The sequence below is a fragment of the Artemia franciscana genome, unplaced genomic scaffold (assembly GCF_032884065.1).
Source record: "Artemia franciscana unplaced genomic scaffold, ASM3288406v1 PGA_scaffold_330, whole genome shotgun sequence".
NCBI lineage: Eukaryota > Metazoa > Arthropoda > Branchiopoda > Anostraca > Artemiidae > Artemia > Artemia franciscana.
Window position 1 is genome coordinate 298,424 of NW_027062669.1, and position 18,912 is coordinate 317,335.

An 18,912-nucleotide genomic window follows, 5' to 3' on the forward strand; every position below is an offset into this window, starting at 1 on the left:
AGGTACTGAGATTTTCGGGGTGGGCTCCATCCGTCACATGAGGTTGCAGCCGTCCTGATCAGAGTGTTTAGTAAAGGGGAGAGACCCCATATCCAAATGCACATTGTCAGCAGACAGAGTCTGCTTCATTTTAGACGAACTCCAGTCACTTCTAGAGTGTGGAATACCTAGTTGAATATCCCGAGGGGAAAAAGAAGTCAAAACTTCTCCACGTAAACTGTCTTAGAAATTACCACAAGGCTAATCCGAACGAAATCTTCTTTATTCAAGTAGACAGCTTTGTAGACACAAGTCTGGAAGACATAACGGACTACAAGGATGTCGGAAATGACGGAGACTTCGTTGAAGCCCTCTAGGGATCCATTTATCTAATTTTGAGTCATGGTCAGAGAAGGAAATTGGTTAAAATATTTAAAAGATACGGAACTTCCCTCTCGGACAGAACCTGGTAGAAACTGCTTTGGCTAAGATGCTGCGAGAAGTAATCATAAGACCGTCGGAGAGGGACTATGTATCATCGACAGTACTAGTAACAAAGACTGAGGGAACGGCGAGGTTTCGTGCCGAATATCAGGAGCTAAATAATATTTTAAGGCAGAAATTGTTACCCACAACCTCGCCGGGATGAGATCCTTGAGGAAATGGTACTGGCTAGTTTTGTCAGCAACCTAGACTTAACCCGAGGATATTGACAGATAAAATGCACCCTAATAGTATACACAAGACAGCATTTATGATACCAAATGGTCTATACGAGGTTCTCTTAATGCCATTTGGGATTCAAGGCGCATATGGACGATTCCAAAAGCTCATGGATCGTTTTCTCAGAGATTTGAAATTCTGTCACATCTAGATCGACGATATTGTGATATTCAATTATACTTTTGATGACCACCTGTGACAAATCGAAATGATGCTACAAAGATTGCAATCAGCAGTGCTTACAGTTAATCCAAAGAAGTGCAGATTTGGGGATACAGGAGCGAGTTCTTAGGACATATGGTAGGAAATGGAGTCGTTAAGCCATCGACGAGCCCAATCTAGGGAATTGTTATTATCAAAAACCCATCTCGAAAAAGGATGTTCGAGTATATATGGGACTAGTTGAATACTATGGCCTTAGCCAGAATTTTGAACCTTCGGTCGAACCACTCCATCAGATGACGACCACAAAGGCCCCTAAAGCAGTCGAGATGGACTCCCAATGCAGTACTGGCGTTTGAGTCCATGAAGGAGGCGTTGTGTTCAGTTCTGGTTATGAGAAATCCAAACTATAATAAATCCTTCATACTGCAAATGGACGCGAGCAGGACTGGGGGTAGTCTTGACCTAGTCGGCTGATGGCGAGGAACATCGTTTTAGCTTCATCACCAGGAAACTGACACTTGCTGGGAGTCCATACTCTACGATTGAGACGCAGGCGCTAGCAAAGAAACGGGGAATTATCAAGTTCCACTACTCCCTAGCAAGTTGGCATTTTGTCGTCTAAACTGACCATGATGCCTTACGGTGGTTTCATGCGATATCCAATCAGAACGCAATATTAGCTCGGTGGATTCTTACCCTACAAGATTATGATTTCACCGTTAGTAGCCGCCCAAGAGTTGTAAATGCCAACGCTTACTCCTTATCAAGATATCAGGAATAGGCTACCCCTCTTTGTTTTGCAAATATTGTATATAAATTTTTATCCCAGGAGCCAGAACGAATCGTCGTCATGGAGAATGTAGATATGCTGGAGCACCTGTATTTATTAACCTACGGCAAAGTAACCCAGTTGCAAATAACAGACGGTTCACTACAGTATTATGCAGAACTGTTGGCGTTTAAAATGATGGATCCAAGTGGTACCAAATACACATGATATGAGCCTGAAATCTCAAGAAGGTTTTTCAACAATCACCTTTCCCAAATTGCCGTGCCCTTAGGAATTTTCCATGAGTGCCTAATCACGGAGTGACACTTCAGACAAGATGGTTTTCACATGTCTGATGAGAAAATAGCTGATCGTATTTTGCCGAAATACTTTTGGCCTGCGTTATTTACAGACATCAAAAACTACAGAAAGAATTGTAACTTGTCTGGCAGTCCGGTTGAGACGGGTTCAGTCTGTACTTACTTGTCTGTCATAAGAATAAGCCAAAGTGGCACCCTTCTTGTAAATACTGCTTAAAGTTGTCCTCCCTCATTTCCCGTCATAAATGAGGCCTTGAATGAAGAACTCATGAATCAATGCTGACGGGGGAGGGATGTGATGGTTTATCATTTTTCTTTTCTTTTGGTTATTTATTTTCTTTGGTTTCATTATGATATTTATTTTCTCAGATTCCAATTCGTGAGCGTGTGGTTTGAAAAAGACGGATTGCCTGTTTTGAAGGATAGCCGAGACACAAGCTAGTTTCGTTTAGTACGAATGTTTTTGTATGAAATTCTTAGACCTTTCCTAAACTTTGACGAATAAACGTCCCTGTATGAAAATCTTTGCACTTAGTGAATTCAGATAGCGAAAAGAGTTTCTGATTGAAACCAATTTTAGGAATTGGGCTCTAAATATTTGTTGCTGTGGTAAAAGTTACTACATTGTTGAATCTTACAAAGTTCAGAGCAAATTGACCAGATGGTTGAAATTGCTATTGATTTTTATAGTGGTCAAACGTACGTGTCGACTAGCCTCATAAATCATAGATCAACCATATTGACACAACTAAAACAGTATTATATAGTGGGCATCAGCACTCCTGCCGATCTGCTTTTGTTAGAATATAAGTTTCATTAGATGATAATAAATTTTATAGAAGAAATGCAATCATGCCAATCAGCTTGGGTCAGAATATAAGTTTTTTAGGACGATCATAAATCTCATAGGAGAAAAGCAATCATGCCAATCAGCTTCGGTTAAAATATTAATTTCAAAGAAAAATTGTGCGTTTTTAAGAAAAGCAGTGAAAGTATGCCCAAGGTCTTCTATTCCAAACGTTTTTGAGGGGAGACAGAATTGGCCATGACATCCTATCTGGAAAATAAGACTATTATAATATTCCTTTTTCAAGTAAAAATGTTTTGGAATTTTGTAATTTTCCATTTCACATCCCAGATGATAAACGTAAAACCTTATATCCGATCAATTAGCGTACCAGACATTGTTGGAACAAGGTTAGAGTGTTTGTGATCCATCGTAAAGTTTTAGGAATTAGAATCCAATATGAAAAACCCAATGCTGGAATTTGGTTCTCATTCAGTGACGTTTTTTTTTTATTTCTCGGTCAATGCTAATACGAAAGTCCCATTCGCTCTTAATGATGATTTATTTTGCATGACTGAGAAATTAAGGACAAGAAAAATACAAAAAAAAAGGAAGAAATACAAAACTGATCTACTTGTGAATCAGTTCCTGGGGAAATTTTCTGCGGGGTGGAATCATCTGGAAGGATTTCCCCATGGGAGAAAATTTCGATGAGGGAGTTTCCCCGAGACGAAGCTTTTCTTTAAGGGGTATTTTATGGAATGTTTTCCAAGAGGGGAGGAGGAGGAATTTCAGGCATTATGTGAAAAACAGCCTGAAATTAATAATAAAAAAAATAAATGAAAGTAAGAAGAATCAGGGTGAATTGTCTGTATGCAGTTCTCTAGAGGATTTTTTGCAAGAATTGCATTTTTCTTTTTTTGTGGGGGTTGGGTGCTTGGATATTATGCGGCAAAAATTGTCCATGAATGTATTTTTGGCTGGGGAAGTTTTAGCGGAGGAAGGAGATAGATTGTCTGGCATTAATTGAGAAACGATCTGAAATTAACGAGAATTTTTTTTCAAGTGACAGTTAGAGGTAACACTCAGACCTAGAGAGAACACACATTATTATATGTAGAAGGGGCACAGTTCCCTCCTTAATCTCTAACTCCTTACGCTAAAGTTTGACTTCCTTTTCCCGTTTCTTCTTGAACTGGCACGAAAAGTGCCGTTTAATTGGAATAAAAAGCTTTCCAGGCACTAAAAATTTATATCGTAAACAGCCAATCCCGAGGAGGGGATGGTTCTCCTCATATGCGATATAATTTCTGTCATTTTTAAGCTTTATTGTTGACCTGTACTTCCAGTTGGATTTTATTTAGATTAAAAAACAACTTTAATTAATTAAAAACAAACAACGAACTTTCAATATAATAAAAAATATCAAAATTAGAAATGTATTCTTTTTGTTTTACTAATTCTATTTTCCTTTCAAGACTGAAAGTGAAGGCCTTATTTGAAATCTTGTAAATGTTAAGTTTTATGTTCAGGTTGAAACATTTTGAAAGAGTTTATAGTCATACCTGTTTTTTCTCAGCATTCTTATTTTCTTTTTTTTTTCTTTCATTATTTGCTTCCTTACTGTCTCGTCTTTCCGTGCTACGAAAATGGGAAAAGATTATGAATGAAAATGTGAATTGATTCAAATCTGAAATTGATCATGGTTGAAGGGATAGCTGAAAAATAGTAAATTAAGAAAAATAAAAAGTTCTCTATGAGATTTGTTAGAAATATTCACCTTAAAATCGGTAATACCCAAAAATGAAGGATCCTTCTTACCGAACAAACATTATTGTTTGTTAATAAGTACAAGTCACAACAATTAGTTGTGGTAACCAGTAATTAGTTATGGTAAGCTTTAACTTTTAATAAAACTTGCTGCAGCTTAAACATCAATTATAGATTAGAGGAAACGGAGTTCTTTTTTCGTGGAATTTTGTTTTCTCTCTTTAGTTTGCTCACTTCAATTGCACCATCCGGGTTGCTTGTCCCCCTCCCTGGCTAGATCCGCCCCTGCTGTAGTGTACGTATTTTCAGTATTATAATTAAATAGAGTTTAAATAGATAAAGAACAGACAGAAAATAAAACTTCAATTTAGATCAAACAAATTTTAGAGATAAAGGAAGGAAAACATAAAGCGAGAATTCTCTCTTATATAAGGAGAGAAAAGATTATTTATTTCTTTAAGATTGAATTTTGAAGATTAATTTCCATAAAATGAAACAGATTTTTGAAGCGTAGATCCCATTCGTCCAATTCTTCAGGATATTAAATATTCACGTGCTTCTTTTTAACTGGTATGTTGACTTTTAATTAATCTTGTTTCCTACTTTTAGGAGTAATGAATTCAACAATCTGCAGCAATGGTAGTGTAAGTCAGCCAAAGCTCTGGCGTTGCAACTCTTGCGGAAAGACAGAGACATCGTTTCTGATACTAGATCTTCATATAGACACTGGCTGCGAAGAACTTTCACCAATAGAATGCGATATCTGTCCTGCTGTAATCAGGGATTATAAAGATTTTGTTGCTCATTTTATGGAGCATCAAATGGGAGAAACAAGAAGATGTCCAATTTGTTTGCAAAACAATATCGATAACGTGAAAGAACATTTGATTTTACAGGGCCATTTTTCACAAAACAAGTTTGAAACAGAATTACAGGGTGCCACCTCCAAAGTTACATCGCAGAAATTGTTCACAAGTGTCACTATAAATACTTTTGAATTGAATTCCAGAGTAACAGGCCAAAACGATAAGAAAAATCTTTTGAGCCGTCACTCGCACAACAAGACGTTTAGAAAACACCATGAGTGTAATATATGCAAAATGAGGTTTCCCACTAAATGCAAACTTAAAATGCATCAAGGAACTCATAGAGGAAGCAAATCATTTAAATGTAATATATGTGAGAAAGTCTTTTCAGTAATAAGTAATTTAAATAGGCACCAAAGAAGACATACAAGTGAAAAATCTGTCCAATGTGACATATGTCAGAAAACTTTTGCTCGGTTGGCAAATTTGGCTATACATAAACGAGTGCATACAGGTGAAAAACCCTTCCAATGTGATATATGTGAAAAAACCTTTGCTCAATCAGGAACATTGGCTGCTCATAATCGAGTGCATACTGGTGAAAAACCCTTCCAGTGTAATATATGCAAGAAAAATTTTGCTCTGTCAGGAAATTTGGTCAGTCATAAACGAGTACATACTGGAGAAAAACCCTTCCAATGTGATATATGTAACAAAACTTTTGCTCAGTCGCCACATTTGGTGAAGCATAAACGAATTCATACTGGTGAAAAACCTTTCCAATGTAATATATGCAAGAAAGCCTTTGCTATGTCGGGAGAATTGACCAGACATAAACGAGTACATACAGGTGAAAAACCCTTCCAATGTGATATATGTAAGAAAACTTTTACTCAGTCGCCACATTTGATTAAACATAAACGTGTGCATACACGTGAATAAACTTTCCCGTGTGATATATGAAACAGGGATTTTGCTAAATCGGTACTTTTGACTACAAGTGCACACAAGTGAAAAATGCTTTAGTGTAAAATATATAAGAAAAGATTATGTGAAACAGGTTCTTTGAATAAGCTCTAATGAGGATGTACAGGTGAAAACCGTAAAATTTTATGTAAATAAAAAAAAATTACTGATCCAAGCTATTTAAGTGCTAATTTCTACATTTATATATGAAAGTATTATACAAACAAAAAAACTTTCCACATCCAGCTCTTTGAATAAGCACTAAAGAATGCATACAAGTGAAAACCCTTTTTAATGTTATAGATTACTTATTATGTTCTGTTAGATAGGTGACAAATTTTGTGTCCCTTTTAGGTAAGATCACCCTGTGTTGTTTTAAAACTGAAGGTTTCAGTTGAAAATACCGTGAATTATTTTATTTAGGGCGGGAAGGAGGGTGGTAGGCATTCAATTTTTAACTCTTCATAAGTCAGCTCTATATGGCATTGGAATTAAGAAATTAATTTTGCCGTTTGTGAATTTTTAATGTCCATTTCATAATAATAATAATAATGATTTATTTCTCATGCCTCTCAATACAAAATTTCCACATAACTGACACTTTATTAAAAGAAAAATGTTATGGCAGGGCGAAGAGCGGATTGAACGTGGCACGATTGCCATTTAATGCCATTTAATTGCCGTCGTCCTACGTTGAAAGTCTCGAGATATCGTATGTTTAGGCTATTGGAGAAGACTTCCAGTGAAATCATCTTTTCGACTGGAAATGGTAGTCTGTTCCAGATCCTGATGACCCAGGGTATGAACGAATGATGGTAAGAATTAGGTCTTGCAATCTTCATCTTCACAGACTCCATTTGCAGACTGTGTGATCTTGTGTTACTTTGGGGAGTTGTTTGAACAAGCTTGTCTTTTACGTTCCCAAAATTCTTGTGAACTATCTTGAAGAGGGTTTTTAAGTCTAAGATCGTTTTTCTTGTCTCAAGTTAATGGAGAGTGAGCCTTCTTAGAGCTTCGTCATACGGAAAGTTTCTGAATCCTTGAAGTCGTTTTACAAAGTGTTTCTGGACTCGTTCTATTCTTTCAGTATCCTTTTTTAGATATGGCGACCAGATGACAGTGACGTATTCAAGCTGTGGCCTGACGTAGCTTGAGTATGTTGAATAGGGAGTGAGTGAGTAGCCAGAGAGTATTTGATGCTTTACGCACAACCAGGCCAATATGCTTTTCTGGTTTGAGGTCCAAGCTCAGAATTATAAATAGGTTGTTTTTGCAGGTAGATTTTGTCAGGTCAATACCTTTCATTCTGTATGAGCACTTCGGATTTTAGCGGCCATGATGGACGACAGAGCATTTTGCTACATTTGATGACAATTGCCATTCTTCGAGCTTCTCTGTCAGTGCGTCCAATTCGCTTTGGATTTGTGATGATGCACTAGCTTCTCACAGGAGCTTCGTGTCGTTTGCAAACAGGCCGAAGTCGGTTTGGGAAATGACATTTATGCAAAAATCTATGTACATTACGAACAAGACTGGGCCAAGAACACTACCTTGTGGGACGCCACTGGTTGCATCTATCCATGTGGATAGTGTTTCTGCAATCTTTACTGCTATTTTCTATCAATTTTTCATTTTCCATATTTCCATATCACATATTGATTGTGCATATTCCTCTGTCTAAATTTAAACAACTGTCTGGTTTGGTTTCCTTAAGTGAAAGAGCATGAATTAAAAGGAAGTAATACTTCTCGCGAATTCAAGCTTATGGCAGCAAGCATTTTTTGTATAATCATGCCTTCACTTTGAAGGCAGCTGGCACCAATGGCCATTTATCTTAGAATCACTTTCAAGTGGAGGTCCCAAAATAGCTTGAGTATTCCCCCTATGTGTACTTTTTTACTGACACTTTGCCTTGGGAAATTAGTTGGCTTAGTTGTCAAGTAGAATTTATTCCAATAAATAAAAACCAAATTCCCGATCATGAGATCCAGACTATTTTGGCTGAACAGATTTCGAATTTTTACCCTAAGCACGGGAAAATGTATTCAAATGCATCAGTTCAGGGGGAGAGAGCTGGAGTGAAACAAATGTTCCATTATTGGACCTTAGTCTTTTTCTACCCCTTCCTTTGGGATATTCCATTTTGTTAGCTGAATTATACGGATTTCGCCTGGTCCTAGATGTTATCATATTTATAGCATTGTAGATGAGAATATTTTTGCCTTTCTGTATAAAAATCAGCAATACTGTTGTTAAAAAAATTAAAAGAATTGTTAATGATAAGGACTTGTTCAACATTAGAAGAAAACTTCTGAACCTTCAGGCCAAAGGCAACAAGATTTATTTCCAAAATGCTCCAATCCATAAAGGCATCAAATATAATATTAATGTTGATTTACTGGAAGTCAAGGCTTCTTTGTTTATCCCAAGTCATCCCTCTGACTTCAATTCACATGACATTATTAGGCGAAGATCTAATGTTAGTCACAGTAAATTGATTGTCTCCTTTTCATACTAGATTACAAACTGTGCTATATTACCGTCGGAAATCAAGTGCCCTTCTTCTCAGTAGTTTGTTATTTTATTAGAAGCTGCATCACTCCTCTCTATACTGTGTTTGCTTCTCAACTGATTACCTATCTGGTATGTCTTATTTAATTCTCAGCTGCTGAATGTTAACACCATTTTCCTCATGCTAAATATCTAATATTTCAAATACCTACACTGAAATCCGGAATTCTAACCTACCTTGGCATGTGGAAAGAAAGATTTTTAAGGCATCTACTTATATTTTAAAGAAGATGCAAATTGTTTAGTGATTATTAATTCACTATGAGGTGATTAAAAAAAAGAGGTTATTCATTATTTGTTTTGGAGAGTGCAGAAAAGAATGGGAGTGGGTTTGAAGAACCGAATTGGTTCCAACTGGCCTGTAAGTCTTAAACTGTTGGGGATAGGTAACTCAAATACCCACACTTCCCATAACCCATCAATAGAATTAAGAGTTGTAATTGGGATGATTGGATTTTAACTAATAAGAAGATTAGGTTACAGAGGATATTGATGGATTTCTGAATATCTGATCATACTTTTTATAGGCCAAAGGGGGGAGAGGACTAACTGGTAGTTCGTATGCCCTGTACACAAAATTTTGCAATTGGAACTGGAATCTCGTTTTGTTGGTATAGCGAAAATATAATTGTCTTGCCGAAAGCGGGTAAAATCGGCATCAAAGAAGTTGGCGAGATATTCAAAAACAGGAAAGTTGAATTGTGGGAAATCTACAAGAAAACGCCGATAATGTGCATGGATGAACCTTGGCTCGAAAAATCTACAGGACGTGCAAAATGATAGACAAGACGAAAAACGGATGAGTAATTAACAAAGTTGAGTGAGAGTTATCCAATTCAATCGTCACAGAAACAATTCACTGGCTGAACACTGGTTTAACCAGAACTGAACTGTCGCCGCATTGTATTGTTAGAATATAGCGTATCAGTTGGTTTTAGATTTTTGTGACCGAGTTTTAAAGACTGTTTCTTTCTCGGACAATACTTTTTGTGACCGAGATATATTAACAGCTTATAGTAATGAAGAGAGGACATTGATAAAAGAATTTTTATCAGAGAGAGATTCGTGTAACTGTGAGCTACATTTTGGTGTATAATTTGTGTAGACCCTGAAGGGACAATCATGGAATCGGGCCAAGTGCCCCTGGTGGACCTTGGTCTAGTGCAATACCAGAATGTGAGAAGCCCAAGCGGGTATATGAACTGCACAGCCAACCAACATCAGTTGCCAGTGAACGAAAGCAGAAGTGAACATGTCCAGGCTGAAGGGACAATCATGGAATCGGGCCAAGTGCCCCTGGTGGACCTTGGTCCAGTGCAATACCAGAATGTGAGAAGCCCAAGTGGGTATATGAACTGCACAGCCAACCAACATCAGTTGCCAGTGAACGAAAGCAGAAGTGAACATGTCCAGGCTGGCCAAACCCAGCTTTATTATAATACTGTGTACCAGGGACAAATGCAACCTAGTAATGTGTATTCAAATCAAGGACAGATGATGATGCAAAATCCCAATGCAGGATCAGTAAACTACCCCCCACAAATTTATTACACCCCGGTCCAAATGCAATGGCAGCAACCACAGCCACAGTTGATAAGAAACACGGTGAGAGACAATGTGAGAATGATGCCATACACCAGACAGAACACAAGAACAAGGCATGACCCAGTGTCAGTGTCCACTAAGAACAGGTTTGAAATCCTTGAAAGTGACGAAACTGCAGGGGCAGAAGACAATATGAGTGATATTGGAGATACTGTGAATTGTGCTGTTGCAGAGGGTATTATTTCAGACGAGGACTTTCCTAAACTTGGACAGAACCCTAGTACAAGTGCAGTTTTCAAAAGAAGAAGGACTGAAAACATACCACCCCTCCCATCACCTACTGTAACTGAACAGGTTTCAAGCAGGGTCAGAACAGTAGGAGAAATGGACATTCCAGAGAAGGAACTGAACAGTGAATGTGTGATCTTCACACCAGTGGAAGAAGATCAGACCTTTCCAAACGATATGATATTGTTGAGAATACTGAAAGGAGTTGTGCCAACAGAGGACTTAGAATTTGTGTGCAACAAGGAACGGAAAAAATTAAGTGTACACATGAAGAAAAGTGAAACAAAAGACAAACTACTTGCAACAACCAAGCTAGGCAAAATTGATGTGATGTGTCAAGAAAGGAAAAGGCACTCTAGAGGAGTCATCAGAGGAATTGACAAGGAATATTCAGTGGAAGACATTAAAGCAGAAATTGTCAGTGAAGCAAAAGTTTTGGAAGTAAGACGACTCAAGAGGTTCAACAAGGAATTGAAAAAATTAGAAGACAGTTTTGCAGTGATGATTATCTTCAAAAGTATGTCTCTGCCTGAGTCAGTGGGATTCATTGGACGTAAAAGAACCGTTTCTCAGTATAACAGACCAGTATTACAGTGTTTTATGTGTCAGAAATTTGGACATAGAAAAAATGAGTGCAGAGCCACAACCCCTACGTGCTTAAGGTGCAGTAAAGCACACCATTCCAAAGACTGTCCCCTCAAAAATGAAGAAGCTACAGTTAGAAAAGAGTTATATTACTGTAGGAATTGTGGTGGAAAGCATGCAACAACCTCGGCTCAATGCCCAGCGAGGAATAAATCTCAGATGGTCAATAGGATTGCTGAGCAGCAGCAGATGGGCATTCGTAGGGCAAATGTGACTTATCAGTCATATGCAGCAGCTCTTAATAAAAAAGCAAGTACTGCACATGCTTACATAACGACGATAACTGCAAGAAGCTCACAGACAATGGTACCCGTTGAAAAGGTGGAACAGATGAAAAAGGATGCAGTGCAGACTGCACTTGAGGCAGTGACTGCAGCATTGGTGATAAAGCCAGATCTCATTAATATCACCAATCTGACAGTGGACCAGAGTGTTTTAAAAATATGTACAGCGTTAGAGTTCATAACGGGTGTAAAACCAGATGCCACCAAGATTGCTGCAGGAATTGCAAGATCTAACAGCATTGGAAGCAACTCTCAGGGAGTCACAACCTCAGAAAAATGAACTTGTCCCTACTATCTTGGAACGCACAGTCGATACTCACACATAAAAAGGACATGCTACTAGAATACTCATCCAAGAATGATTTGGATGTATTGTGTATCCAAGAAACTTGGCTACACCCGTATATACAAATGAATTTCAAGGGCTACAGCGTGATACGGAGAGACAGGATTGATCAGAAAGGAGGAGGAGTGATAATAGGGATAAGAAAAGGAATAACTTTCAAGAAAATAAGTTTCAGAAATTCAGGATTGTTGGAGAAAAATGGAATAGAATTAGTTGCTGTGAAAGTGTTTTCGAAAAACCTACATGCATTGAATATTATTAATATTTATAATCCACATGGAAATAACAAATCAGTGGGTACTTCAATGCAAGCTATTATAGACGAAATTCCAGGTAACGAGAAACATATCATTGTAGGAGACTTTAATGCTCATTCTGATGTTTGGTGTAGTTATGGAACAAATAATGAGGCAGGAAATAGCCTTCAAAGATTCATGTTAGATACCCCTGAATCGTGCCTGTTAACACCCAAAGACTTCCCGACACGCATTAATTATTCCAATGGTTCATACACAACAATAGACTTGGCTTTTGCCTCACCAAGTTTGGCAAATAGTCATACAATATACACTGTGAACGAACCCACACTTTTCAGCGACCACAACCCATATGTCATCCAGTGGAAACAACAAGACCAGGACAGTGAACCATCAAGCCCCAGATTTTTGATCCAGAAAGCTAACTGGTCAGAATTTGATGAGGCGTTGAAATCCATGGAGATAGATAAAATGCTTATGCTTGCGGAGGAAGTAGACCAAAAAATAGAAATCTTTCAGGGGAAATTGCTGGAGGCAGCAGAAAAAACAATTCCAAAGAATAAGCATAACCTGAAAGGACAGAAAAGTACACCCTGGTGGAATAAGGACTGTGAGGAAGCTAAAAAAGAACTGAAGAAGAGAAGACACGAGTATGACAGAATCCCAACCCTAGACAGATATATAAAGGTGAAGCAAGCTCATGCTAGATTTAGAAAGAAAGTGAAGGAGGCAAAACGGCATTCCTGGCACACATTTGTGGAAAATCTAGATTTTAGAGAGTCTAGTACAAAAGTATATAGATTCATCAAGTGCATGAACACAAGAAACCAAGCTAGGGAGGATAATCCGCCAATTGTCGTAAATGGGGAAATGTTAGCGGATAACATAGATAAAGCAAATGCTGGAGCAGAATATTTGAAGAATGTAATAGGAAGACAGGACCCCTTCAAAGACGACTATAACAGAACAATTTGGAAGGTCAAGAAAGTATCCCAAAAGAAAAGAATGGAAGATTATAACAGACCATTCACAGAAAGAGAAGTAAATGAGGTCGTGAAAAACCTGCCAAACACTACACCAGGAGATGACCTTATTTACCCAGAATTTGTCAAAAGATTGCCTGAAATATGGATGAAGGAACTGCTGAAGATCATAAATATAGCATGGAAATCCGGATATTTCCCCAAGATTTGGAAAAAAGGGACAGCGATTATGATACCAAAACCAGGAAAAGACTCAGAGAAAATTGAGAATTTCAGATTCATAACCCTTTTACCAGTACTGGGGAAAGTCTATGAAAGGCTAGTAAAAAATAGACTCTCATGGTTGACAGAAGAAAAGAAAGGGCTCAAAGATTATCAGTGTGGATTTCGGCGTAACAGAAGCACTTTGGAAAATTTGGTCTTACTCCAAAGAGATGCATTATATGTATTAAAGAATGGCAAAATAATGATAGTGGTATTTTTGGATGTGCGAGGAGCTTTTGACAATTTGGTTCATCGAAAAATGCTAGAAGGAATGATGGCAATGGGATTGGTTGGAAACATTGTACAGTTTGGAATGAGTTACCTGACAGAACGTACTGTTGTTGTAAAAGTTGGCCAATCAGTTTCCACAGTTGAAGTAGAACCAAAGAGAGGAGTTCCGCAGGGGTCTGCACTTGGGCCAGATTATTACAATATTGGAGTATATGACATGCCATTAGATGATGATGAGTGCAGACCATCCATTTTTGCTGATGATAATGCATTCTGGATAATTGGAGATAATATGAAGGAAGTAGTAAAGAAAGCACAGGCAATGATGACACAGTTAGAACATTGGGCAACGTCAGCAGATCTGCAATTCTCACCAGACAAAACCCAGGCTATGATGATAAGCAACAGAAGAATCGAAACACCGGAGAAGTTGACAATGTGTGGAAAGGAAGTGCAATACGTAACAAATGCGTGTTTCTTAGGATACACAGTAAACAACAAGATGACTGGAAAACAACACGTAGAACAGACAAAGAATAGTTGTATCCGAAGAATGAACTTGCTACGAATGATCTCAGGAGCAAACTGGGGACCTAAACCGGAATTTCTCCTAGAGTTCTATACTAAGTACATACGGGCAAAACTCGAATATGCGTCAATAATCAGCGCGTCAGACAGTCAATCAACATTGTCAAAGTTGGACACAGTACAAAATTCAGCACTTCGGATTGCATACGGGGCAAGAAAATCTACACCCATAGGCTTCATGTTATCAGAAAGTGGCTTAGAAGATCTTCAGACAAGAAGAAATATGCATATCCTCAGATATACGTCAAAAGTATGGTTGGCAGACAAAAACCATCCAGTTAAGTCCCTGATTGTAAAGCCCGGACTAGTATACGCCAACAACCAAACAAAGAAAAGGAAAAACTACTATGTCCTTGAAAAGGCTGAAGAACTGATGAAAAATCAAGGAATGCGACTAAACTTTTCAGAAATGCTGAGTGTACGCAACCCTCGACGTCCACCACCATGGGAGGTGGACAAGTTGGTTTGCGAGACCAATTTTGAAGAAAGGAAGGCCATTGTACCAGCATTTTCAGCAATGAAAGCTGAAAAATATCATGGGTATCTAGAAATATATACGGACGGTTCGAAAACGGAAAACGAAGTTGGTGCCGCCTTTGTCATCCCTAAATCTCGGATAGCTGAAAAATATAAGCTGCATCCCAGGACCTCCATCTTTCAAGCAGAACTCCTGGCAGTCAATAAAGCAGCAGAGCACCTCATTCAACACAGATATGGCTGCAACGCATTCTTGATATGCACTGATTCGAAGAGTGTGGTATCAGCATTGAAGAATATTCATGCAAAAAATATAACAAGGGAAGTCCTCATAACATATGAAACGATAAGTAAATTGATTGATGAAGGAAGCAGTGTGGTTCTGCACTGGATTCCAGGGCATAGAGGGATAGAAGGAAATGAAGCGGCAGACCAGGAAGCAAAAGATGCACTTGCTAATGGAACATCTGTGGAAGAATTCGCACCAACAGTCATCAACAACATTCGATCGGCCATGCAACAGATGCGAGTAGCTAGAGCACAACATATCCAAGACGCTACTGGAAATATGTTTGCTCTCAAGAAAACAAAACTTCAGCCTACTAAAATCTACTCGAAGCTCAGTAGAAAGCAAATAAGAATAATCTTCAGACTACGTTCAGGTCATGCTGGATATGGAGTATTCAAAGCAAGAATGTTTGGTGAAGATGGGAATTGCAGCATATGCAGTGTACCAGAGACAAGGGAACATCTACTCCTGAGGTGTCCTGCGCATGAACAACAAAGACTAGAAGTGAAAAGATATTGTCGGACTAGGAATATCCATCTTACAGTGGAAACTATGTTGGGAGAATGCGAAAATATTGAAGACAGTGTAGAGATGTGTAAGCTGACATGTTCTTACGTATCGAAAATTAAGTCAGTGATTTAGTAGGAAGTTATATAATTAAGTGAAGTGGCGGACTGTAAAGCTCAATTTATATCAATAGAAGAGAAGGAATCAACCAAGAGAACAAGGTCCTGAGGCTCGAGAAGAAGCAGAAAGGACCTTAATTCGACGACGACGACGACGACGGGAAATCTACAAGTACCTATATTTACCACTGAATAGTTGGCTACATTAGTGTGCATAAACCTGAAACCAATTAGGTAGTTATATTTACTGTCTATACCGAATTTTATGGATAATTAATTAGTTTAATGCACCTCAAATTTCAACAAATATTTCATGCTTCTGTGCATATATTAGCCTAGTAAGACCTTAATAGCCAATTACTTAGCTAGTGTTGTCGGCTAGTCTTTATTGAACTTTATTCGTAGGTGACTAGTGGGATAGTTTGTGTTTAAATATAGGCTATTGGGGATCCCAATAGCAAATTATATTGTAAATTTCTAGTTGAGCTGCTTTTCACTATCTTGGAAAGAGGTTAGGTTAAGAAAATGAAACTTTCAGGGATGGGTCTAAAGACTAAAATGTGTCCCAGGAAGGTATTTTGAAGTATCTACCTCCACTCCCTCTAGGGGGTCCTGACATTCATTGACCTTTAAAAATATGTGTGTTATTAAAGTGAAACCTTGCAAAATGGATCTTCTACTTGAAAGAAGTACAACAAAATTGTTGGAAAGAAGTACAACAAAATTGTTGGTCATTGTTCCTGTTACCTGAAAAATTGTTTAGGGTCATGAAACTATTGTTAATAGATACATTTTGACTTTTTGAGCATCTTTTCTCTCTTGCAAAATAACTGCAAACTCACTGTTATGGAGTTATTATATATTTGCACATTACCACCCCTTTTATGTCTGTAGACAAGAGTGGGGAGTTTCAGCCTCTTCAGACGGGATGAGTAGTTTAAATATTTGCATCCCTCAATTGCTTTCGTAGCCCATCTCTGAACTGTTTCTAACTTCTGCTGGTCACCTTTGTTGATGGGGCTAGCAACACACATGCCAAACTCCAAATTAGGCCTGACCAATGCCTTATATAATTTAGTCATCACCATAGGTGACCTGCTAGTGATTGTTCTTTTTATAATGCCCAGGGTTTGGAGTGCTTTGGCTATGGCTGTCTGTGTGTGTATAGTGAATTTTAATTCATTATCAACTATGACACCCAAGTCTCTCTCCACTTCAGATGACATAATAGTCTGTCTTGATCCATCCATCCCTAACATATGATAAGGGCATTTCTCATTTTTCTTTCCAAAGTGGATTGTTTGACATTTGTTTACATTGAATTCAAGCCTCCACAAAGTTGCCCAATGGGAAAGTGCCCACAGGTCATTCTGCATAGAGGCTCTCTTATCGGGTGTATTGACAGTTCCAATGAGTTTGGAGTCATCAGCATAAAGACTTATTTTATTTTTGACTGTGGTTGGTGCATCATTAATATAAATGTTGAATAAAGTTGGTCCCAAGATGGTTCCCTGGGGCACTCCACTTAATACTTCCACCTCTTCTGAAAAGAATACCTGTCCATTTTTTCCAAATGTTTTCACCCTTTGCTTTCTCCTGGAAAGAAACTAGAACACCCACTCTACAATTTCATTATGTATTCCAATTGCAAATAACTTGCTCCTTAGTCGACAGTGACATACTTTATCAAAGGCTTTTGCAAAATCCAATAGAACTAAGTCGACAGGGATTGCTTGATCTAGATGCTCAGTAACATAATCATACATATCAATCAAATTAGTTTCAACCGAGCATCCATGTCTAAAGCCATGCTGACTATCATTGAGCAGCTCATTGGTGGCCAGGTGTTTGACAATGTGAGTATTCACAATTCCTTCTAAGATTTTACCAGCTACAGATGTAAGACTAATGGGTCAATAATTGGAAACGTTATTGCGGCTACCTCCTTTGTGTACAGGTGTAATGTTTGCATCTCACCAGTCTTGAGGAATCTGCTTAGTATCAAGAGACTTCTGAAGCATGTTTGTAAGGGGAAGGGCTATTTCCGCATGAGTTTCATTCAATACTCTTGGGTTAACTTCATCAGGGCCAATTGATTTGTTAGGATTAAGCAGCTTCAGCCGCCTCTCCACATCAGAGGCAACCACAGTTATCTTTTGCATAGGTTCCCCAATAGAATATTCTGGTGCTTCTGGTAAGGGGGCATTGTCAGGAGGTGTGAACACTGACTTAAATTGTCTACTCAATTCAGCTGCTATATTATTTGGGGTACTAACTATATTGCCATTCACAAGTAGTTCTGTAACTGAATGTCTCCCCGGATTCCGAGCCAAAGCATACTTCCAAAATCTCTTAGGATTAGATTTGAATCCAATGCCAATCCCTCTTCATATTCTGTCGTAAGCTTTCTTGTGAGATATCTAACTTTATTCCAGGTTTGTTTAAATTTTTCATAGTTTTCATAGGAGGGGCTACTTTTATATTTGCTCCAATACTTCTTCTTTTTCCGTACAGCTTGCTTGACATCACTAGTGATAAATGGTAGGGTTTTGGGGCTTCTTTTCCAGGAATTACTGTATGTTTTTCTGTTGCTTTAATTAAAACCCTTTTCAAGCCAAGCCTCCTCCATATTCTTATCATCAATGAATGACCAATCCTGGTTTGCTAACTCATGTCTGACCTGGTTGTAATTTGTGTACATATGCTTAATCCAATTATTCTTCTGTGGGTACAACCTAAGCCTACAAATAATTGCAACATGGTCACTCGCTCCAAATGGTGGTTCCGAGTCAACACTAATGAGCATCTCATGGTCATTAATAAACAAAAGGTCTATTAGGCTTGGGTTCTGCCCACTTCTATACCTGGTCAGAAAATCAATTGCTTGGTATAGCGAATGTTCATGAAGGCAGTCCAAAAGTGGGCAATTTGAGTTTTCAACCCCTTCTGCAACAGCAAACCCCTCAATCCAGTGTAATTCCGGTAAATTAAAATCTCCCACAATAAGAACATTCTTATAACAATGCTTCATAACATTGTTAATAGAATATGCAATTGCTAGAAGGGAACTTGTCTGACAGGGGGAACTGGGACTTCTATAAAAACAGCCTATGACTACAGGGAGACTTTGCTGCAGAATTGTTATCCATATTTGTTCAACCCAAGCTTCGTAATCTGAATTTACTGTAAGAGCCCTTACCTAGAGTGGAGATCTGACGTACACTGCTATCCCT

General features: G+C 38.3%; 1 protein-coding gene across 1 annotated transcript in view; it reads left to right on the forward strand.

Moving 5' to 3' along the window:
* Positions 1–9,556, forward strand: part of LOC136041715 (zinc finger protein 16-like) — a 30,045-nt gene extending 20,489 nt beyond the window's left edge. The window contains exon 4 of the mRNA XM_065726457.1: positions 5,123–9,556. Within this exon, the coding sequence (XP_065582529.1) occupies positions 5,123–6,261 (1,139 nt within the window). The 3' untranslated portion in view covers positions 6,262–9,556. The remainder of the gene's footprint in view (positions 1–5,122) is intronic.
* The last annotated feature ends 9,356 nt before the right edge of the window (positions 9,557–18,912 follow it).